Here is a 26,302-nt window from a genome sequence, read left to right on the forward strand (position 1 = left end):
AATGTACACTCTTAAATAATGCTTGATTATTTATACTCAAATTGAGTAAAATATTAACATATCTAAGTGCTGGGTGAAACTAGCTCCTTTAAATCTTATTAAAATAATTAACTCATTGGTTGGTTTCGTCGAGGGCTGCACGATAAATCGTTTCAGCATCGATATCGCAATGTGTGCATCCACAATAGTTACATCGTAGGATCTGCAATGTTGCATTTGGATTAGTGTTGATCAACACCATAGTTCAGAATACAAGAGAGTTGTGAAGTCACAGCAGATTTTAAATCAAAACATAGTGAAAGTTCGTCATTTGCATGTGATTTAATAGCATTTAAAAACAGTTTAAAGCATTCAGACACAAAAAGTACAACATTTGTAGCTCTAATAATTTTTCATGCATGATTCACTGCCCTAAAATCACCATCTTGTGAAATTTTATTCATAAAGCATTGTTTGACTGGTAGTAACAGCTATTTGGATCTCATCTAGAGAGTTGACTGTAGATTCCAAATGCAAATGGCCCACTTGAAATTAACTCTGGACCTTTTATCTGCTCATTGTAATTGGGATAATGAGGGAATACCACACCTGGCCATGGAACAGCTTAGAAGCCAATTCTCCATTTACTTTTGGGCCCTTAACAAGTGGGAGGCACAGATGCAAACTGTTGTAATTCCTACAGCGTTCACTTGATTTGTATGTAAAAATGGATGTAAATTGGATGTAAATTTTGGATGTAAAGCACATCTTGTTCATTTCATTTCAAATTAATTGTGTTGATGTATAGAGTCAAAAATGTTAGAAATGTGTTGATGTTTAAATAATTATGCACTTATATCGCAAAAAAAAAAAGAGAAAAAAAAAGACCAATGTCATTATTTTTGAATATCGTGCAGCCCTTATTCCATGCTATATTTTACATCACATTTACTCAGTTAAAGTAGTTGGGTGAAAAATACCCCAACATATAACCCAACTGTAGGTTTTTATACATTAACACAATAAACATTAACATTAACACTGGACTTTCAGCAGTGAAATTTAAACCACACTGAAATAAACTAAACTGAAATCAACTCTGAAAACTGGACTGAAACTGTTTCAGTTTTCTAAAACTTCAATGTTAAGCTTCTTTCACACAATGTACATAGTAAAAGCACTATACGAATAAAGATAAATAGAATAGAATAGAATAAACCACTGTGAGTTTACCTGTACACTCTGAGTTCAGCTGCGTGACTCGTGTCCATGTGATGGAGCACTCCTGAAAGTCTGTGAGATTTGAATAACCTAAAACAACGGTAGCCTTCTATTTTAAAAACATAAGCTGCAGCACTCACTCATTATCTCGACATGCGTAAGTGTTTCTTCATATGATCAGCATGCGTAATGTAGTAAAATGGGTAAACAAAGCTGTTTTTAGTTGCGGTTAGCGCTTCTACCTTCGGATGGTAGCATTTTATTTTATTTTTTTTACTGTGAGCTAATTATTTGGTCCGTCTCTTGGACAAATCAGCCAAGGGGGGGCTAATAGTAATTGGGGGGCTAATAGTAAATCTGGGGGCCCCGAAAAGGCATGGACCCTTGAAATCACCCATGAAATCAGCTACATGAATGCTATAGTTTTTTTTAATAAAAGTGAAACTATCAACCGTGTGATTCTTTTTATGATTACAAATACAAGTGCGACCATTTAGAGCTAATTTCTGGTTAACCCTCTGGGGTCTGAGGGTGTTTTAGGGCTCTGAAAAAGTTTGGACATGCACTGACATTTATCTTAAAGAGCCCATATTATACATGAAATAGGGTCATATCTTGGTTGTAAGGGTCTCCAACAACAGTCTAATATGCATGCAAGGTCAAAAAACACTTTCATGGTCTTATAATCTGCATTTATTTTTAGCTAATTATCCCAGCGACTCCTGTATGAATCGTCCAGTGATTCATTTGTTCCCAAACCCCTCCTTAGCGCGGAGCTAATCTGCGCTGATTGGACCGATGACAGTCTGTCGCGATTGGTCGACTGCCTTCAGTCAAAGAGAGGGAAATGGCCAATAGCTAATCAGCAATTTAAAAAGTAATCACAGTTCACACACGCTCGATAGTGTAGACGTGGATTTTAGCTGCCACACTATGGCGAGTGGATAGTGCCACGGATAACCGAACGAAGGAGACAGTCGTGTACTCGCCATACCACACACTCACAAAAACACACACACACACCTCCGGATGACAACGCTCCCGCTTCCGCCCGCACCCGCCAGGTTTTAGCCTGAGAACCCGCTCCGTTTTCTGCCCGCCGCGCCCGGTCCCGCTAGAGCGGAGAACACAACCAAAAATCACCCAGTATACAGTCCAGACAGCCAAGCTGTCTGTATAAACACACACACACAGCACAAAGCTCGTTCGTTCGTTCGTTCGTTCGTTCGCTCTCTCTCTCTCTCTCTCTCTCTCTCTCTCTCTCTCTCTCTCTCTCTCTCTCTCTCTCTCTCTCTCTCTCATACGCGCGCGTGCGCACTAACACACACACAAGCACCACGCAGACTCTCTCTTTCTAATTCGCATAGCAATATCCGTGATATTGCTAGACAGCCCGCTCCCGTCCCAAATTAAACCCGTTACCGACCGCTCCCGCGATTTATTCGGAAATTTATATTTATTTATTTATTTATTTATTTATTTAATAAATTTCAGAATAAATCGCGGGAGCAGAACTCTAGCACGGAGCTCCATAAACAAACAGCACGCGTCGCGTTTTTAACGTGACTTTGCACGCGATAAGATAATATATCCAGTTAACCTGATACAGTACACGCGGTTACAAGTAACAAATCACAACTAAATACATTTGCAAGCTAGAGTAAACGAGGCAACAACTTTAACCGCACGTACTTACACTTGAGAAATGGAAGAAACCCATCCTGACGTCCATCAGTTACTCTTTACTGATCCTTCCTTTAACAAACTCAGATGAAGTATTCTTTGTAGCATGTAGCTTCCAGAAGTTTCCAACTGCTTGGTTATAATGCTGATGTTTCATCTTTGGGTAGAGACTCAATATAATGTCCATCTGCAGTGTTACTTCAATCGACCGGCATGTTTGTGTGCGTGTGTTTGTGGGTGTGCGTGTGTTTGTGGGTGTGTGTGTGTGTCTGGGTTTCTGCGTCAGAGGGCGGGGCCTCAGGTTTGAAATCTCCCGGGTTTGCGCGTGCACGTGAATAACTTGGTTTCGTTCATACGTCATGGCGAAACACCTAATGAGTCGGTATCAAGGCGACTCGTTTGAAGCACTATGAGTCGACTCTTTTATAGATGAATCAACCGTTTTAAACACTGTATTCTTACAGATTTAAGCCTTAGCTGGATACTTCACTTCACTTAGAGCTGTGTTACACACTACATGGAGGGGAATTTTCAAAAACCCATAATATGGGCTCTTTAATGTCAGTATTGACAGTATCTTAAATGCATATAAATGGCTAGTATGATAACACTGTAAACAGCACAAGTTGGGCTACAATAATACCTAAGCAGAATGTTTGTATGTGTTTGTGTTTTTGAGAAAGAAACGTTTATGCGTGGTAAGTGAAAAACTAAAAATTTTAAGTCATTTAAACAAGGCCGTGAAACACACAGAGAACATTTGTGCACAAGACTTTTGAGAACTGGATCTTGTAGCTTAATGTTTTTGCTTCAAAATGATGTGAGAATCATCTTGTTCACTTGCTCACAGAAAACTAAAATTAAAATTTCTAAGACACTTTTTGAGTGAAAATGGTTTATGCGAGAAGGCGTGAACTATCATTACTATGCAGTGAGTCACACCAGAGAAGACAAAGACCTGCATAATGAGCTGCATAATGAGCCACAACACCACAGGTCAAAACGCGTATACTCGGTCTTCGACCCCAGAGGGTTAATGATGTCAGAATTTACTAGTATTTTGGAATGGGTGTCTGAACCGTCTTTTACATAAAAATTCTGGAATCCTTGTTTGTTTGAACATCACATTTTAATTTACCGGTAGTCGTTCAGATAATTGAATTGATATTTACCTGAATCAATGTGTGAAAGGGGTTATTGACTCTTGTTTTTGGGTTCTTAAATGAACATGACAATGATGACATTTTTAAAAACTTTCCCTTTCCAAACCTTTTTCATATGTATGCATTTTTAGTCACTAAAACTCTGTTGTCACGTAAACAAACATGAAAAATGCTTAAAAAGTATTCAGTTTTACCTAAAAACCTCATGTAAATGTGTTCTTAGTGAAAAAAAACTGTTTGCTTTCATTATCATAGACCCTTGAATGTGTTGATGACTTCTGATTTCCTGCTGATCTGCAGATGTCATGGAGGGGAAGACGGCTTTACTCCTGGAAATGAGCCAGTGGAACTCAAATGACCTGGTGGAGCAGATCGAGACACTGGGACACCTGGAGCACTCCAGAGGTACTGTATAATCCTCAGCGACTTCTCCATTAGAACACGCAGCTGAATCTAAAACAGCCAGGCATTCAAGTCAACACGCACCTCGTAACAGTATGCAGATGATGTGATTTTACGGCACATTTATTTTAATAAATGTCATCCGACGAGTGAAATTGCTGTGAAAGCTGAGGATAATCTGAATTCTGCTCCTCCCAGATTAGTTTACTTTACCCTAAACAGCAGTTTCCCTGGCACACACTTTGTTTGGCGACTGACTTGAGGAGAGAATCAACAGTGACTAATGCTACAGATGCAGAGTAATCACTGTTTTGCTTCTCTAAGCAGTATTAAGTATAACTCTAACACATTTAACTCCCTTTAGAGAGACTCTCCAGTGCTGCCCTAAAGATTTAGACTTTGTTTAATTCTGCACGACAGCTACTTTTAAACGAAGAGAAACAGGCTGCTCACTTTTTGACACTCATTTAAGAAAAATGTGTCTCATCAGACTGTAAAACAGTCCTACTGAAAAAGCAATAAGACCGTAAATGTGGCAGAATGATCGAGTTATCTGTCAGGATTTCTCTGCCGTAAACGATGAGTTCATCAGCTTTATTTTTCTGGAACGTATCATTTGAGAAAATCCTTTTTTTTTCATCTGTATTCATGAATTGTGGAAGAAGCTCTCTGTATAGTTTCACCCTCAGTTATAGGATTTATAGATGGCTTAGAGGAGCGTAGAAAGTTAATATCTTGTGGATTTGGTTATTTTGGTTTCCGTGATGGTGAGGTCACAGATTATAGAGAAAGGATTGAAACGGCGAGAGAGGATTACACCAAACAATTATCCGTTTTCATTTCACAGTTAATAAATCTGGAACATATTTCAGATTTAAAAGCAGCCGGGATGAATCCCACCGTTTAAATAAAACCTTTATTTATTTTCTTCCATCTAAAGCATTTACATGTGACCCAATTTATGAATTTTATTGTATTTTTGTAAAAAAATTAATTGTTTACAAACTAATTTTAGAAACTATCAAAAAAACATGAGTCTTCTGTCTTGACAAAAACACACATTTCAATTCAATTAAACTCTGAGTTGAAACACACCTGAGCACAAGAGGCTTAAAAAAACACCTGCGAGCTCTGCACTAATGAACAAAAGAGGCACTGAAGTGAATGAACGTGGACGCAAGATGTGAAAAAGTCAGAGCTGTGGATCCAGAGCATCCAAGAAACGGGAAAAAGATGAAAATAAACAGAATAAAGCCACATTAGGTCAAACTTCTAATGATGCTTCCCAAGTGGTTGGAGAATTTTTTTTTTTGATAAAATGCACATTAAGAGATGCTATTTTAATTAATAAAATTGTATATTGGTAATTATAGTATACTGTATATATTATAGTTATAAATTTCTATTATAGTTAATATACATTTTTAAATATAGTACACTGAAAAAATTATTCAAAGATGATTCCATGGATTTAGTCAATTTTTTTTTACGTTAAGTGGTTGTAAACAATTTATTTGGGCTGAATTTAAACAAACAAATTAAGTTAAACATTATTAAACCTAATTTGTTTGTTTAAATTCAATGCAAATAAATTCTTTTCAACAGTTCTGCATGCAACACTTTATAGGGGCAAAGCAGTGGCGCAGTAGGTAGTGCTGTCGCCTCACAGCAAGAAGATCGCTGGGTCACTGGTTCGAGCCTCGGCTCAGTTGACGTTTCTGTGTGGAGTTTGCATGTTCTCCCTGCATTCGCGTGGGTTTCCTTCGGGTGCTCCGGTTTCCCCCACAGTCCAAAGACACGTGGTACAGTTAAATTGGGTAGGCTAAATTGTCCGTAGTGTATGAATGTGTGTGTGGATGTTTCCCAATGATGGGTTGTGGCTGGAAGGGCATCCGCTGCGTAAATACGTGCTGGATAAGTTGGTGGTTTTATTCCACTGTGTTGACCCCGGATTAATAAAGGGACTAAACTGACAAGAAAATGAATGAATATACTATATAGTATATAAATTATAGTAATTATACAAATCTTTTCCCCTGCATTACACCACTTATAATAACACGTAGCCTTTCTCATATAGCTGAAAACCAGATAGATGGTCATACAATTTCCATCCACCTATTTTATGCACATTTTGGAATATCTATGAAGATACATCTTTGAGGGATTTCTTGATATGGCGTGTACCATATTTTGTAAGCAGACACCAAGGCGATCATAAAATGTCGCATTTTATGATACAAAATGGCCGCCACGGGAGCATCATTTTGACCTGGAATGCAGCTCAGAATTTAAAGATAAATATGATACTTTGGAAAAACAAAATTACTTTTAATACCTATTTTAAAAATACTATTGATTATTTTCTTCTGTTCTTATTCATCTCAAGTTTAGTGGGAGATTTTCGATGGATTTCGCCACACCTGTTTTGTCCATGTTTTATTCATTCATTCATTTTCTTTTCGGCTAAGTCCCTTTATTTATCAGAGGGCGACATAGCAGAATGAACCGCCAACTTATTCAGCATATGTTTTATACAGCGGATGCTCTTCCAGCTGCAACCCAGTACTGGGAAACATCCATACTAACTCATCCATACAAATACACTATGGAAATTTAGTTTATTCACCTGTACTGCATGTCTTTGGACTTGTGGGGGAAACCTGAGCACATGGAGGAAACCCATGCAAGCACAGGGAGAACATGCAAACTCCATACAGAAACGCCAACTGACCTCAGCCGAGGCTCAAACCAGCAATCTTCTTGCTGTGAAGCGACTTCACTACCCACAGTGCCACCGAGTCACCGTCCATGTTTTAGATAAGGGGTCACCAACACAGCCTGCGAAGATCACAAGTTGCCTGTGGGCCTGTTTACTTAAAATTAACTTACCGTAGCACCACATACCAGTAAGCTGCATCTAATATTTTTTCCAGCTATTCTTTTTAAATCACACTTGCATTGAGGTAATATTTAAACTGACATTAAGTTATATATTAAAAAAAAAAACTTTAAAAACTATTTTAGACAAATGAAGTGTTGCATATTGATATTTATCTGTTTCCAATCAATGTTGACAACTATTGTGAGAAATCATTAACATGATCAGTGTCTTCACATAGATGAATATCATTAATTATTAATAATAATTGAGCAAATTTGTTATTAAGAAGTGTGTATCAAACTGGTAGCCCTTCACAATAAACGATACCCAAGAAGTAGCTGTCAGTTTCTAAAAGGTTGGTGACCCCTGTTTTAGATGTTTCATATACCTAACAAACACATTATGTTTACATAAACAATGACATTACAAATTTACAGTGGGGGAAAGAGTGCTGAAAAGTCTTTCTCAAGTAAAAGTACCATTACTTGCCCCAAAATATAGTGCAAGTAGAGTAAACGCTGTTGTGAATATTACTCAAAGTAGAAATATATAGTAAGAAGTAGCCCTTCTAAAAGTACTCAGAGTATTGAGAAGTGAGTATTACACTGCCAAAGTCTGCAGTGTGTGTGAAAACGTAACATTCTGTAGTACATTTAGATATATTTAGGCCCATTTCAGTCATAATACAGTAGACATCCATCATCTTCACATCAGTGACATGCAGTCTAAACAGTCTCTAGGTCATTGCGTGTGATCTTGGACATCTTCTTGGACAGTTTTAATGCTTCTAAATGGTTTGCTGCATATGAAGTGTCCATGTCTTGAGGTAGATCAGTATGATGCGGTTTTCTTCCTATGTGCGATTTGATTGGACAGGAATCGCAAATCTGATTATTCTAATTTAGCCAATCCCCACAGATAACAAAAAATAGTGAAATATTTAAATAGGGGTGCAAGTTAAAAGAAGTAGTGGAGTAAAAGTTCAGAGACAGCACTAAAAATGTACTCAAGCAAATTAAACAATTACAAGTTAGTTACAGTAATTTGAGTATTTGTAATTTGTTACTTTTTAGCACTGCACATTACAGAAATAATCTTTTGTGTATTTGTTCAGCTTTATAAAAAAATGCATCTTCATTATGCTTACTGTATGTGTGTGCATGTTTTTGTGACCAATTTGTATAATGACATAGATCTGACATACAGGTATGACAAGGAGAAGGTGATTTATGAGGACATTGTCCATGTCTCCATTATCAAAAGGCTTATAAATCATACAAAATGTGTTTTTTATTGTTGAAATGCCACAGTTTGAGGGTTGAGTTTAGGGAAAAAGATTTGGGGTAGGGCGATAGAAATGAAATGTCCCCACAGTTTGCAAAAAAAAACCCCCAAACAAACCTTTGTGTTATTTGTGTGTGGCTGATGTTAGGCAATGGTTTTGACTGTGACTGATTGTGTCAATTCTGGCTTCTTCAAGTGTTGTTTTAATTTAAGAAGTTGATTTATATGTCGAATAGGCCTCTTTAAGCCATCACTGCGGCTGATGTAGAATCACACATGTAAAATAATCCCCTACTGAGTTAAACTGAGTCCTCCTGCGCCAGACTAAATGTAATTATAACTAATTTCACAAATGAACACTGATTAAATTTCATGATGCGTATAACACACAAGCTCAAATGACAAATGAACTGACCTTAGAGGTGTAGTTCACCCAAAAATGAAAATGTAATTACTATCGACTGTCCCTTGAGTGATTCCATAGCTTTATGAGGTTCTTTCTTGTGTTTAACCCAAATGAAAATATTTTGAAGAATGCTGAAATCTCATAACCATTGAATTCCAGCTAGAAAAGCAAATACTGTGGATGTGAAAAGTTACAGGTTTACAGCACTCTTTATTATATGCTGTACATTCAAAGCAATCCTGGTAACACATTAGTTTAAATACCAATTCTCTCTATTTACTAGTGGCATATTTCCTGCCTATTACTATGATATTGACTGTTTATTAGTACTTATAAAGTAAATATTTCTGATCTTATTCTACATCTCTAGCCAATACCTAAGCACAACTACTACCATAATAGCTATTAATAAGCAGTAAATTAAAAATTTATTGAACTAAACTTTATAGATGAGATAACAGTCGACAACAAAATAACAGATAACATAAAAAATGAAAAACAAATGGTTTTTATAAACAATATTTAATGCACCTTAGATCCGAGAGAAAATAATAACTCTTTAAATACAATATAAATTATAAAGACACATAAAGAAATACACAAACATCATGCAACCACATGCTAGTTCAATTAACCAAACCGAAAAATGCCAGGTAATCACAACTCTATACTAAATAATAATTATATAAATAATAAAGAAAAATATTAAGTAAAATAAAATAAACTTTCACAAAAATAAAACGATAAAATAATACAAGCAAGAATAGATTTTAGGAAGGGGCTCCAGAACCTCTGAAAGTATTTTGGGTTTTGTTTTTTGTTGCTAACTGAATCTTTTCCATCCTGAAAGCATGAAAAAAAAATCTAGGCAATAAATGGCAATAATGGCATACAATAAAACTAATTTGCATTTGCAAAAGCAAAAACACACTGATGCACATTCTCATATTTCTTGTTTAAACAGTGTTTAGAAATCTTTTTTTGTTGTTTAAAAGATGCATCACCATTTTTCTGTACCCAAAATGACTTTGACGCACTTGCCGTCATAATATGAGCCGAGTTGTAAATATGACTTTTCTTTGAGCACTTGAATGCACTATAAATTAGGAGTTGATAGAGTTGCCATAGAAACACTCCTTTCCAAGTCCAAGGATATGAAAACCGCCGAAAAGGATATTACATGTTGTCACTTTGAAATTTGGGTAATTATGATACTGTGTGAATGCAGCAAGAAGAGTTATGCCAAACATCACATGAACAAACATGAAATGCATCTCATTGCATCCGCTTGTTAAAGAAAGCCAACTGACAGGCAAATCTCTGCAGTTTAAAGATAATCCACTATAACCTAGACAGTTCATTAACATTCATTCTGTTTTTTTGCATTTCTTTGTTATCATAAATGTTGTAATATTCAAATATGCAAAAGGTAAATAAGGTGTGGATTTAATTGAAAGCATCTTGAGTAAAACAGCTTTATGTGCAATATATGTAAAAAAGGCTAGCAATTTATTCTGATGGTCCATTTGAGTCTGAGGCCCCGTTTACACTAATGCGTTTTAGTTTGAAAACACATAAGTTTTGCTACGGTTACGCCATCCGTCCACACTACGCTGGAGTTCTCGAGCACCGAAAACGGAGCGTTTTGAAAACGCTGGAGAGGCCGTTTTCATTCTAAAACGCTGCTGCTCCGTCTCAGTGTGGACGAGCAAAAATGGAGACATCTGAAAACGGAGGCGGGGCTGCTGACATTCGCCTCTCTGATTGGGGCTTTTCCTCAATATTAAGTAGCCTAACACACACAGTTCAGTCCCGCATCTTCTCCGTGTAAGTTCAGACTTCGCAAGTTTGATCAAGGCTGCAGTCTCTTCTTCTCAGTTTGATATAGAAAACAGACTATACCGAGGACACGGGTAAATCTTCAAAGGGAACAGTGTACTTTATAACTTCATTCACATCACCCCGGCTACGTTGTTTCACTTTCTCAACAATACAATGTAAACATGATTTAAGGAACTGCCTATTTTTATTTTAATATTAACAACTAAACAGACAGCAGAAATGTTGCGGCGTCGTGCTGCATATATGAGCGTCATCTTCACTGTGTGGACATTTATAACAAAACAGAGCCAATAACAACCGTTTCCTTTCAATTTCAGTGAAAATACGAAACACACCCTCTCTTTTGCTGAATATCAGTTTTAATAATCGATAATAGCCATTATAAAAGTATAACATACAATAAGTTTATACATTATAGGAAATAAAGGCTAGCGATCAGTCAATATACAGAATTTACGTGCTTACATTAATCATTAACTTATCTTTGCGCTCAGCAAAAACACGTTACCTGAGAACAAGTAATAGATTCCAATGACCAAAGTCAGGGAATATGTCGTTAGATAAAGACAACAAGATGAATGAAATATCACGTTTAATAAATATAGTGAGTTTAGATCCAGCGGGAGATGCTTGATGAGTCCGACTAGCAGAGCTCTCATCTGGGTAGATGGGCTGCAGCGCTTGCCAAAGAGTATGTGTGTGGTCACGTGATGTGCGTTTTCAGCGTTTTGGTGTGGACGGAGAGCAGTTCAGAAACCCTTGGTAAAACGCAAGTGTGGACGCAAATCGTTTTCATTCTAAAACGCCGTTTTAAAACTAAAACGCACTAGTGTAAACGGGGCCTTAGTAGACTGTCTGCTTAATATCTTTTGATGCTGCTCCTTCAACAGACAATTAACTAAACTTTGCAAGTACATGTCAACTTACACTAACCCTAACCCCAACCTAACAGTCTACTTATAATCTAGTGAGAAGTAGTTGGCATGTAAATGCAATGTAACTAAATTCAACAAACGGACCATCAAAATAAAGTGTGACCAAAAAAAATACATGAACTGTGAGACAAACTGTATATATAGAAGTATCAGATCAGGCTTAGATATCGGTAGATACTCAAAATCAAATGACTCAGAGAGCAAAAAAACCTGATCAAGACATCCCTATATAATACTATACTATGCTTTTTAGTTGTCAATGTTTGCATTGCTATATCGTATTGTCAAATGCTGTGGTCTGTTAAGGATCTAGAGAATAATTTATGGGGTGGAATACTGTGGAGTGGCAACATTGAAGCAAGCAGCATTGTACGGTTTTTGTGAATTTATCAAATGCGATATACTGCTTCAACAACTTTGCTGTTTAGTTGTAACTAACAAGCAACTTCCTCCAGAAGCCCTAATCCTACATACACAGCACCTTTAAATGCCATTGTTACAGTGTGCCAGATATTACTACCAAAACACAAAGATCAGTAACACAGAAATGGAAGTTCAAGTATTGTATTTTGCAAACAGGATACAGAAACACTATCCCCAAACTTCCTCTTTGTCATGATCCTGACCTGACAGATTTGTCTGTCCTGTCAGTGTTTAATGTTTACCTGTTTGTCTTTTGCTTGTTTACATTGCTGTGCCTTAATTTGTGTTGGCCATGTGTTCCTCTTGTCTTTCCTCCTTGTATTTAGTTAACCCACCCTCTTATTTAGACCTTGTTATCCTGATTGTTTTCACCTGTCTCTTGTGTGCTTTGTTCTATATATTGTGCTGTGTGTTCTCATTTATTTTCTGGTTCATTTCAAGTGAGCTTGTCTTGTATCCTAGCCTTGGCTGTTTCTCAATACACGTTCTTCAGCAATCTTGCGTCATCATGTTCTAGTGTGACGTCATCATCAACTGCCAAATTTCAGTTCCAATACTCAAGAACAGAGGACACATGAAAGTTTCTGGAAGTGTTCTTGATAGCGAGGACGCATCGATGCATACTTGAGCGCAAAACTCGCTCGAAGTATAAAGAGGTGGGAAGTGTTGTAAGCTTGTTTTTATCCTTTTAATCCATTTTTTTCAGTCCATCCAAATCCTTTTAGTAGTTGATTTATTAGTTGTTTTTTGATTGTTTAATTTATCTCTTTAATATTCTAAGAGTCTTATTTCAGTTTCTGTTTGAAGCTGCGGTCACTCTGGGCTTTTGCTCCCATAGACTTCCATTCATACGCACACGAATGCGTTAGACCGGAAATGTGGGGTCATGCGTCAAGTTTCGCAGGTTGCTGCAGTGCAAAGTTCAAGATTGGTTAACTCTGACCTGCGAAATCATATCACTAGACTGCGTGAGACCAATTGAGGATTAAAACATGACCTCTCTGGACAGAAATTTAAAACATGGTGCAATGGTGCTGTTGCTCCAGGATTTAGCTCTGGTTTTGACCACTGTTGCTCCTACTCCTGGCTTGCTGTTCATTTTGGTGCCATCTTGTCTCTACCACTGTCTTCCCCGTGTTGTTGCCCCAACTGTTTGGACGTTGTCATCCCTTTGTCTGTCTACTTGTGCCTAAGTCTGTCAATAAATCGCTTTGTATAGTTCATTGCTGCAACTGGGTCCGCTTTCTTGCAACCAACGGTGACACTCTTTCCACTTCATTAAAGCCCTAATTATTTTATTAATGCTATCAGTATGAGTATTTCAAAAAGTCCAATGACGCAGTGCTTCACAAAATGATTTTTGTTTAAACTACTTATGATGAGCTGAGTTAACACAATTCTTAAGGTTTATTTTTTGGGATAACTTGTTTTTATGTTCGATCCACTTAAATTTGTGTAAACTTTGTTGGGACAACAAGGAGTTATGCGGAACCCAGCATTTTTTACAGCGTAGATCCCTGGCAGACCATCCCCTGCACTGTAAATACCAACTGTTAACTTTATCAAAATGAAATGAGTGTAGTTAACTCCAATTTACTGAAAGTTAATTAAACTCTTTTGAAAAGAGTTTTAAACTCAATCTTGAAGGTAATGATGTAACTAAATACCTCATTACTTTAACTTACTTGAACTTCAAGTTCACAGTACTCGCATAGATCAATTTCTTAACTCAAATGGTTTGTAGCAATTGGTTTCCTCAAACTGTTTGAGTTGCTTTAACTCACTGGGTTTTACAGTACAGTACTGAGTTCTCTTCATTTTTAGGGTTTTACTGTGCTCAAATTGCCTCGTTCATGGAATAAGTTCACAATACTCATTAGGACTAGTTTTTGAACTTAGTTTGTTGCAATCGGTTTCCTTAAATGGTTTGGGTTACCTTAACTTTATGGGTTTTACAGTTTGGTTAGTTTAGTTTGAAATTAGGCACAGGGGTCCACTTTATTTCACAGAGGTTTATGTATTTTTACATTTCTGTCCCTGCTATTGTTTATTCCACTTTAAATATTGTAACTGCTTATAAGCAGTGAACTGACAGGGCATTTTAATGGTGTTATTCAGTGAACTGAGGTAATGGGAGCTTAGGGCAAGACATGCAGTTTGTTTTCAAGCAGTGAAAACCCTATCAAGACACAGCAAACAACTGTGTGCCCTGTAACCTCAGAATTTAAAATGAGACAGAATTTAAAAGTCTTAATTGTTGAATTGTTTTTTGAGTGCCACTCGGATTTTCATTGTGAAATACTCCCTAACTCTCCCTTCTGTTCTCTCTTCCCAGTTTGTCTGGAGGTTTTCTTGCATTATTCATTAATACCCGTTTTCCCCAGCCTCACTCAGAGCCACAAACAGATGCAGACTGGCTTGCTATTGAAATTCTGAAGCGGTTAGAGCACAACCGCTAGCAGCATGAGCTTTGATTTCTTCTGAGGTTGACTTTGACAGGCAAAGAGCAGTCAGCTTCTGACTTGAAAAACTCTAGTGCTCTTTAAAAAGGCTGAATAATATGCCAATCACAATATTAGATAAGTCAAATATAAAAGGCCATTTTACCTGCAGTTCTGATATGGTTCAAATTAAACATTGTTCTCAAAAGGGAAATTTTATTGAAGCTGGATGGTGAAAATTCTACTGTAGTATTTGACAGAAGGAAATTCAATTGACTTTTATGAGTCTTTCAATATGGATTTTCCAGCTGGTTTATTGAATTTTTAGTGCTGATTTTTAGACAATACACAATTTTATAGTGCCCCATTATGTTATTTAAATATTGTATTTAATGCACTTTGTAATGTAGCTGCCCATGAGTGTAAAAGGTCTGCAAAGTTTTAAAGATCAACATGCACCTTAGACTATCTATTGTAAAAATAGCAACCTTTAAAATACCGTATTAGGACTCTTTAAATCGTAAATGGAGCTACTAATGGAGAAAAATGCCATTAGCCAGCTGAGTGTAGTTATGGCATTTACCAGCAAGAGCTAATGGAACCATAATAACCATCCAAACTCAGAGAGTCCTCATTCCACTGCATTGTGGTGACGATGTGGCGACAGTGGAGTTTTTTGATATGCTGAAAGCTTTTAAAGCTTTTATTACAATGTTATGCAGCGTTAAATGCATCATGTGAAATGTGACATTTATTGTGTGTACATTTTAGGAGTGAATATTAAAGTTTGTTACACTAATAATTCATACTATATATTTTTCTATATTAAAATGTTTAAATACGTCATATGAAAATAAATGGAAAATTATATTTAGACACTTATATTATATTTTCCCAGATTAATTTGAACAATTCATGAATTAATACAGATTGTTTTGTACATTTAAACATTTTCAAACTAAAAAGATTTACTGTATATTAAAGCAGTTTGTTTTTAAAACGGAAAAAGAGTTAACACTGCTGTGTGAGCGTTTTTAATATATTGGCAGAGGGAGTGACAGCAAATTAGACTGCAGATCTTTCTCTCTTCTGACCAGTAGTGGGAAGAGTGCTATACATTCCTAATCCAGTTAAGGTACTATTGCTTGCCAAATAAAGTAAAATGGTCTGTTCTAAATACTACTTTTGTACTCATGGGTAGTGTGTGAGTGTTAAGTATTACGATGTTAAACTTATTCATGGACTACAAATAGACTTGGTGCATTTGGATGCAGAAAGAAATCTGTGTAACCTATCCGCTTGTTTAGTGATGACGTGTTGGTGATGTATGTAATACTGTTTCCGGGTCCAAGCCTCCACTCATTTGAGTTGAGAAAGTATTTGTTTATGATCACTTTTAATTCATATCACACATTAAAGTTAATTTTATATAAAGTCATAGTGTGCATAACAATCTCTGGGCTTGCTGCATCACAAATACCAACATTTTAACAATTTATAAAAAAATGAATCACTTTCTGGCCATCGGATATTAGGCATGGATATATATATATTGCGATCGTGATTTTCAAAAGTATTAAATTGCTTTGTAATCATTTATAATTACCACTTCATGAGTCTCCCCATGCATTTGAATAGAGCTCTTGGACCCGGAAGCCACTTCGCGTGACGTCACACTTAATAAGCGGATTAGGCAAATATTTGTATGTTAAGTATGTTAACCTTGGATAAAAATACCACAGTTTCACGGTATCAAGGTATTGTGATTACTGCTATTAAATAAGTTATGTCTAAATGTTAAAAAAACAACAATTTTTTTACCGAATCGATTATAATATATATATTTTTTTCCACCACTCTCTTGGTGGCGGTGATGGTGGGCCACAAATCTGAAGAGTGGTTTGGGCTTTTGCATGTGATGTAACTGAGTGGCTGAGGTAAGTTGTGCCCAACGTACCTGAAGAGCTGGGAGGGATGCGGTGAAGATAGGTGTGCAACGTATTAAAGGACTGGTTGGGAGACGTGTGATTTCCGGAAGATTATCATTCGTTTTCGGCCATCCCTGGTGTCTTTTTGCATTTGAGGGAAACTCCTGAAACTTCCGAGAGACTTAACTAGCCATTTTGCAAGCTAGTGTAGCGCGTGTCTGACTGGAGTAGTGTTTGAAGGTGGGCGGGTGTGGTGATATGTGAATAGGTTATTGAAATTGCCTGTTCTGTGTCAGGTCCAGGGTTGCTGGGGCAACGTGGGCGGAGCCAGCATGAGCAGGCTGACAGACACAGAAGGCAGCAAAATTGCTAATGAGTGCATGCTGTAATAAAATGATACTCTGAGTTTAAAAGCGATGGTCTACCGTTTAACATGACAGCGAGGAAGGCAGCACGTTGTCTGCCACGTCATTTGGGATGCCATGTTAAGGGTTGCTGCACTAAAAACATTAAATTTTGTACTTAATCTCTTTTATCTTTTTAGAAATTAGTCTGAATTGAATCGTTCGGTTTGTACTGTGCAAACAGTTCAATACAAATACGCATATCGTTACACCCTTAATATATATATATTTATATATATATATATATATATATATATATATATATATATATATATATATATATATATATGACATGCAGTCTAATTGTGTAACAATTTTGTGTCTTCTGTGTCTTGAGGTTGTTTTGTGTGATGCAATTTGAATGGAAGAAACATATAGACTGATTACTCTACTTTAGCCAATCACCATTCATTCATTTTCTTTTCGGCTTAATCACTTTATTAATCTGGAGTCACCACAGGGGAATGAACCGCCAACTTATCCAGCATATGTTTTACGCAGCGGATGCCCTTCCAGCCACAACCCATCTCTGAGAAACATCTATACACACCCATTAACTACAGACAATTTAGCTTACCCAATTTACTTTTACTGCATGTCTTTAGACTGTGGGGGAAACCGGAGCACCCGGAGGAAACCCAGGCAAAAAGAAACCCCAACTGACCCAGCCAAGGCTCGAACCAGCGACCTTTTTGCTGTGAGGTGACAGCACTACTTACTGTGCCACTGCGTCACCCTGCCAATCACCATAAACAAGAAAAAAAAATAGTGACAGCAGGTTAGGAAAACAATGCAGTAAAAGTACAGACACAGCACTAAAAATGCAGTCAAGTAAAAGTACTGATTTTTAAAACTACTGTAAAAAATAATTCCGTAAAATTTACGGTAAAAAAACAGCAGCTGTGGTTGCCAATACTTTACCGTTAAAACCATGGTACAAACCGTTAAAGTAATTTTTTCATTTTTACGGTAACTTACAGTATTTTATTAATTTATAGAGGTAAAATGTCTGTGTTTTGAATGATCAACATTTACACATCTTTTGTTAAACAGTTAGACACGTTGGTAGTTGATGAGGAAGTTACATAATGAGCCAATGCTCATCACAATCAACTTTTCCCACAAGCAGAAAAGAGTATCAGCATATAGAAGGTGCTTAGTGTCATTCACACAGCTACTAAACACCAGCATGGTAACACACATAAAATTAAAGTCATGAAATAAACATTGTTTATCAACATTAGATGTAACATAAATCTCTAATGTACATAACTGATGGAGAAACAACTAAAAAGATCCATAATAATGTTAACCAAATGCTTAAAAAGTGATGTGCCATGCAGGGAATTCTGGGAAAGTCAATTTACGGTTATTCGCCGTATATGTTAAGGAAACACACCGTTAGGCAGGTTAGGGATTTGTACTGTAGCATTTTTACAGTTTTTTACCGGCCATACAATCACAGTCATTTTTTACAGTGTGAGATAACCTGCTCAGTTACATCAATTTGAGTATTTGTTACTCTACTGTTTGGCTCTAATTTAAACAAATGTATTGGGCATTGCGTTATAAATATATTGAGATTGCAGTAATGAGCAGGATTTGAGCAAATCAGTTCAAATCCTTCACAAGATGAAGACAACTCTCTTGTGTGTTTCTGCTTTGGGAAAGATGGAACAAGGGTCTCTCTAAAGAATATGAGTGTGGCATCAGTCATCAGTAAGATGGATGGGTTGGAGGTAAAACAGCTGCCTCACCTCACCGCAGAGCACCATAAAGCCAGTTCAATCTGTTGTTGTTTCTCATTGACCACCAGAGAGCCTTTACAGACTGCGGCACCCTCGATGTGCACCTCAGAGCAGCGTGGACGGTCTGGAAGATATGGAGGTCAGTCTTCATTACCACTTTTCTAATCGCATGTAATTACTCCCTCGGTTTGGACTCATTTCATCTCTTTAATCCTCCTGCAGAGGAAGTGCAGGACGCAGTTACTCATCCTGGTGATTCATGGAGGTCATATCTTGGACTCTGGAGGTGGCGTTCCTGGAGGGAAGGCGGGAGACGCTGCCACTCTGGCGTCTGTGTTGGAGCGTGTGGCGCGGGCACATTTCCAGGCGGCCGCAGACAGCATGCTGGTCAGACTGGTGCCCTGCCCACCCGTGTGTGCTGATGCCTTTACCCTGGTCTCCAAGTAAGACATGGAAACAAAAATTGCTGTGTTTGGAATTGAATACTTATTAGACTGTGACAAAAGAATAATTATTCAGGCACCTTAAACATTCTCATATTATCAGATTTGCTAGTTTAGAAAATATGACAAGAAGTCAGCTCTTTGTAGTTAAACTGTGTCAGGACTAATTCATCTAATACGCTTATTTTACGCGGCCGCCGTCTTAAAGAACAAAAGCAAGGCTGAGGTGGGAAGAAAGGCAGAAGTACAGGATCAGCACTGTAAACATTGCAACAACATGCTGTGGACTACAAACCTCCAGCTGTTGCTGCGATTTCAAAATGCAGAAATGGTGTAAACATCACTTTGATATCATTCAGTTAAGTTGAATTTAAACAATTGAAAACATATTAGGCATCAAACTAAATCACTATCTCTTTAAGAAATGTCCTCCTAGGCTTCAGTTCATGGCAGCAGGTAAGCAATGTGAGGACGCTTCTCTGCTTCAGCCAATGTAACCCGGTGAGTGATAAAACGTTGCAGTCCCCCTTGTTGTCTGTAATAGTGCTGTCCTGGCACTGAAGTTTTAAAGGGCTCCTATGGTGAAAAAATGTACTTTTCAAGCTTTTTAGACAGACATGTGTGTAGGTATAGTATATAGACCAGTGGTTCTCAAACGTTTTTCATCAAGTACCACCTCAGAAAAAAATTGTCTCTCCCAGTACCACCAAAATGAGCAGTATTGAAATACAGCAGCGCAGAAGGCCCAGTAAAGCAGCTACAACTCTGCACAGTTAAAAACGTGGCAGATTACATCAGAAATATAGGCTATATGTCAAATATGACATATTATATACATCATTTTTGACATATTTTGAAATGTGTGTAGCATGTACATGACATATTTCATTCCTCCGCGTACCACTAGAAGTAAGCCTGCGTACCACTAGTGGTACACGTACCACAGTTTGAGAACCACTGATATAGACCATCATATTGGGGTGATATAAACACACCCAGTCCTTTTTTTGCTTAATTTTAATGACATTAACACTGTGGACCAATTAGAGTGGTTTTGAGACCGATCGCAACTTGACTTGACAGGGGGAATGTAGTCCCCCTGTCAAACAATATTGATTGACGGCATTAGCACATCCTCCGTTTGTTGTTTCAAATCCGCCATTTTCAGCGTGTAAGTCAAAGCGAAGCAAAATTTTTGAATGTAAGACTCATTGGGCTCAACACAAGACTCTCATCGTCTTTCTGCGAATGAGCAACAGAGATTTTACATTTAGCGGGTATTTCCGCTGAACATATAGTGAATGCAACGTATCGAGATTCGGGCCATTAAAAACAGCTGATCCACCGAATCTTTCAGCATTCTCTCTGAAAACACTAGATTGATCTAGGCTGGTGGATAATCGCTCTCATTGGTGTCACTGTTTGTAACTTTAGGTGGGTTTGCAAACCTGTGTACTTTTCATTGCATCTTCCTCAAACTTTAGCTGTTTGCATTTTCCGCGGTCACAGAAGCTCCCTGTCATCTCAACTAGGTATGGCTGAAAGTGTGAGCATGTTGCCTAGTGAGGCATGAGGCTAGTTATAGCCTCAGTTAAAGTTAATCCAGTGTGCGTGGTTATTGGTCTCATTGTACAAGCTCGGAACATAAAACTAGCACACAGTTGGCATAACTTTGTTTATTTGCCACAGTTTTGTTCCATGTAGAAACACGGTGTTGAGAATCTTTTATGATTAAATAGCCATGACAAATTAAACTGCTGTTGATAGTGAAACCGCTTAATCGATACATCTCTAAATGAATGACGCATGCATCGTTACATAGCGGCAGTAAAACAATACAAAGACACACATGATTTTGTAACTACCATTCTGACACATTCTGGCACATTAGCATTATTGATTCCTAAACAGTCGTCTCTAATTGGTCTGTGAGTCCGAGTCATACATGTACGGCTGAATGCTGGTCCTCTCACTCATGTTGCTTCTCTCTGTCTGCCTGTCTGTTGCCAGACACAAAGCACATTATAAATGTCAAGAATAGAGCATTTCTATCTACCTACTTACGTCTGTTAATGTAGAGTTAATGCTTAACAGATAATGAATCAACTATTTGCTAATGCTTAATAAATGATTCATCGTGTGAAGTTATTATAAAGTGTTATAATAAAAAATAAACAGAGGGGCTAATAATTTTGACTTCAACTGTACTTTAGATTAGTCAGTACTGAAGACAAATCTCGAGCTTATCTTTTTTTTTTAAATTAAAAGATTCAGTTTAATTTTTTTTCAATATTTAGCTTGAATTTAATTGTATTAACTTTCAAATTCTAAATATGTTTGCTAACTAAAATATTATTGAATCTAAAATATCAATGTACAGGGTGGGCCATTTATATAGATACACCTTATCAAAATGGGAATGGTTGGTGATATTAATGTCCTGTTTGTAGCACATTAGTATATGTGAGGGGGCTAACTTTATTTTCAAGTTTCTGACCACTTATAAAATGTGTTCAATGTTCTGCCCGTTGTGTTGGATTGTCAATGCAACCCTCTATTCCCACTCTTCACACACTGATAGCAACACTGCAGGAGAAATGCCAGCACAGGCTTCCAGTATCCGTAGTTTCAGGTGGTGCACATCTTGTATCTTCACATCATAGACAACAAAGATAGTGGGGTCATTCTTCATCAATGGAAACCTCAAGGTCACTGGATATTTGAAATTGCTACATGATGATGTGTTTCCCTCTTTATGCACTGAAGCTGGCACGTTCCCTGAGTTTTTTTTTTCAGCAAGATGGTGCACCACCACATTATGGGTATCAGGTCTGTGCATTCCTAGATGAACAGTTTCCTGAAATGTGGATTGGTCATCGTGGGCCACTTTAGTGGCCCCTAAGTTCTCCTGATCTGACCCTGTTAGACTTTTATCTTTGGGGTCATATGAAGGCAGTTGTCTATGGTGTGAAGATACAAGATGAGCAGCACCTGAAACTACGGATGCTATCAGTGTGTGAAGAGTGGGAGAAGAGGGGTTGCATTAGCAATCCAAATCAATGGGCACATTGAACACATTTTATATGTGGTCAGAAACTTGTAAATAACTCATGAAAGAATAAAGTTAGGTTAAAAGCAAGCTCACCATTGTTTTTCTTGTGGAATTCCCAATAAGTTTGATGTGTCAAATGACCCTCTTCCTATTGAAAAAACAAAAGTTAGATCCAAGATGGCCGACTTCAAAATGGCCACCATGGTCACCACCCATCTTAAAAAGATAGCCCCCTCACATATACTAATGTGCCACAAATAGGACGTTAATATCACCAACAATTCCCATTTTATTAAGGTGTATCCATATAAATGGCCCACCCTGTATATGAATATACAGTACATTGCCTATATTCACTGAGAAATGGATACAAATATTCATTTTCAAAATGCGGTGTACTCAATTATGCTGAGCACTGTATTTATAATGGCTTCACGACAATTGTGTTCATGACTAATTTATGACAAGTTTTGTTGTTTTGTAATGTCGAGACAAAAACAGGTTGTGACATTTGATATTATATTTGATATGTCAAGTTGCCATAATATAGCTGATTCTTAGTTAAATGACTCTATTGAGCTGGGCTTCCATGTCCTTGTGTTAATGCACAGTTTGAAATATTGCATGAGAAACGAGTGATGGAAATCCAAAATTAAATGAAAAGTTATTTAATTAATTATTCTCACGCTCGCTTGAGAGGGTTTTGTACTTGTGAAAAAAGGGTTTGTGAGAACATTGGGAGATGAAAACGCAGAATAAACTCTGACGTCAGCAACATTACACTCATGTGACTCTACTATGCCTGTCTCATTTACTGTTAGTTACTAGGTGACCAATACTACAGTCAGCTTCTCTAACATCTCTCTAACGCAGCTAAGTTACACTTTGGATTTAAATTTTTGGGCAAACTTTGAAAAGATTTGCTTCACATTAGGATGGAAACCCGGTTGTAGCGAGAGCTTATATTTAAAAACAGACATCAGTTGTATTTAGAATGGGCGAGGCAGTGACGCAGTAGGTAATGCTGTCGCCTCACAGCAAGAAGGTCGCTGGTTCGAACCTCGGCTCAGTTGGTGTTTCTGTGTGGAGTTTGCATGTTCTCCCTGCCTTTGCGTGGGTTTCCTCCGGGTGCTCCGGTTTCCCCCACAGTCAAAGACATGTGGTACAGGTGAATTGGGTAGGTTAAATTGTCCGTAGTGTAAGAGTGTGAATGTGTGTGGATGTTTCCCAGAGATGGGTTGCGGCTGGAAGGGCATCCGCTGCATAAAAACTAGCTGGATAAGTTGGCGGTTCATTCCGCTGTGGCGACCCCGGATTAATAAAGGTATTAATATGGGCATTTGTGATTATGTACACACCCACTATACATATACTATACATATACACTTGCAACCTGTACATATATACATATATATATATATATATATATATATATATATATATATATATATATATATATATATATATATATATATATATATATATATATATATATACATATATATATATATATACATACATATATATATATATATATATATATATATATGTATGTATATATATATATATATATATATATATRTGTATATATATATATATATGTATATATATATATATATATATATATATATATATATATATATATATATATATATATATATATTGTAACATATACACTTGTAATCATGTTTATCTATCCCTGTACATATATTCATATATTGTAACATATACACTTGTAATCATGTTTATCTATCTGCACAATACTGATTATTAATAGCAACCTGCACATATATTCATATATTGTAAATCTGTTCATAGCTTATCCAACCTGTATATAATGTTCATAGTACATCCATCTGTAAATATCACCATAGTTTTCTATAACTGCCCTTTATAACTTATTCCTGTATCCTGCACTTGCTGCTATTGCACTGCCGGTTAGACCTAAACTGCATTTCGTTGCATTGTACTTGTACATGTGTAATGACAATAAAGTTGAATCTAATCTAATCTAATCTAAAATAAAGGGACTAAGCCGACAAGAAAATGAATGAATGAATGTATTTAGAATTTTCCTCCAAAAACTTTTTTTACCGAAACAAGTTATTAGTGCAACCATGTTTGCTACGTACAAACCTATTAACCTTTATTGACTGTGTCTGATGCCACGGTTTCAGAATCACACGGTTTTACCTTGAGCAGTCCAGTTCTCAAATGATATACCCAGCTCTAACTGAAAGTTAAACGAACCTATTGATCTGCCCTTTGGAGTCAAGCTAAGCTGTCAGCGTGAAACATTTTAGATCAGAGAAGCTTGAAAATGCTTTTTTTTTCCTTTTTCAAAACAACCCAGCAGCACATTGGAGCCCTGGGGGAAAATTAACATTTCTATTTCAAACGTTCAGTTGTTCTCTGAGAAGCACAAAGGTTAATTTACTTTCATTAAATGATGAAATAAAGCAATCCCATTCAATCATCTCCAGACTTTGCCCAGCACTCCTCATAAAGCACCAAACGGAGAGGTCCAAATGTGTCACAATCCTGTCAGAAAAGCTGGAACAGGGGCACATAATGCCAAATCCCCATTCAAAGCACAATGAATTTTACATGATGACATTTGAACATTTTCTTTGCAGCCTCTTGCTGGTTTTCCATTCCTGAGCTGAAGGGAACATTCAGACAGGCATTAAAATCATTCCGGTCATCAAATGTGCGGAAACTAAGCCTCAGTTCTTAAGCCATTAAGAAATGGCATGATTTGAATGCACAAGACATTCACATTTTCTCTCTCTTTGTTTAATAAGTTTTTTCCCCTCTGTTTTGAAGAAGTCACCTGTTTAGCAATCAGTCTGCGTCTGATTGGAGCTTCAATCATTGTCTGATAGGAATAAGTGTTGCTGTTGATGTAGGAAAAAGCAAAACATTAAAAGCGTTTTAACGTCTCCGTGGCAGAGTGCCACACTATTAATCAAAGCACCACATTCTGTGACAGGAAACTGGCCTGATTAAAGATAGAGGAGCTTTAGTATGCTAATTAGACATTCAGCTCTCTGATACAGAGACTGCTATTTCCTAAGAGAGGACCTGGTCGCTACCTCTGAACTGTCCTTTAAAACACATTTAGCTAATAATACATCTAGATCAATCTGCAGATTACATTTGCATATCAAATGTATGTGTCAGTATTCAGCATTGTGATTTAGTCGTTTAATGTTATATAAATACAGTGGAGGTGAGCAGAGGAGAGGCATTTTCTAAGCTAAAAATCATAGACTGATAAGATCATCAACATATTCATGACTCTAAAGGTCAGATTTACTAAGCAAAGCAAATGAGTGCATACATGCATCCTCCTAAAAGTGCTGATGGAAATATAAATAGAATTAGCTATTGATTTATTGACAATTTGTGAATTAAAGATGATAGATGCACGGACGCCTATAGCAAATCATGATGTAAAGAGGCAGAGCCAATAGGGATGACATGGGTCTGTCCTTCATACATCTGAGATGATCAGGGGTGCGTTTCCCAGGTAACGACATAAGTCGTGGCTAAACTAGTATGATGCATTGTTTGGGAAAAGAACGATGTAGTGACCATGTGTTTCCTAAAACCTGTAGTGTTTATTGCAGATCCATAGTTTGAACCATGTTACTGTAGTTATAACGTAAAATGCCCATAATGATGCTCTTAACGTTGTGGCAACAACTTCTTTAGAGAAGAACCCTATAATATCTTTGTGCAAAAAATATTGTTTTACATCTACATGGATTTAAATAAAAAAAAAATCCAATGTTAGTTTTGATAAAAACATGCACTCGTTTTCCATATTAATTAAAATATATGTAAATGGAACATATAGAGCCAATGTTTCCTTTACAAATATTCAGTGGCGTAGCGCAAAATGCGGAGGCCCCCCTGCAGGGATCGCTGACGGGGCCCATTGATGAGGGGGGGGGGGGGGGTGGGGGGGGTTGGGGGGTACGTCATACGTCAATTTGCATATCACTGACGTCATCACGTTCTACCGTTTCTGTTTAACAGCATATGGTTGATAAAGGGGT

At 37.2% G+C, this 26,302-nt stretch overlaps 1 protein-coding gene across 4 annotated transcripts in view; it reads left to right on the plus strand.

The window, feature by feature from the left end:
* plrdgb (PITP-less RdgB-like protein) overlaps positions 1-26,302 on the plus strand; it is a 191,024-nt gene that overhangs the window by 102,746 nt on the left and 61,976 nt on the right. For 3 of the 4 annotated variants that reach the window (XM_068215929.2, NM_131575.2, XM_073934946.1), the window contains 3 exon segments: positions 4,347-4,451; positions 18,812-18,882; positions 18,966-19,186. In XM_068215929.2, the coding sequence (XP_068072030.2) occupies positions 4,347-4,451; positions 18,812-18,882; positions 18,966-19,186 (397 nt within the window). 4 annotated transcript variants of the gene reach the window in all.

The sequence above is a fragment of the Danio rerio genome, chromosome 21 (assembly GCF_049306965.1).
Source record: "Danio rerio strain Tuebingen ecotype United States chromosome 21, GRCz12tu, whole genome shotgun sequence".
NCBI classification, from domain to species: Eukaryota; Metazoa; Chordata; class Actinopteri; order Cypriniformes; family Danionidae; genus Danio; species Danio rerio.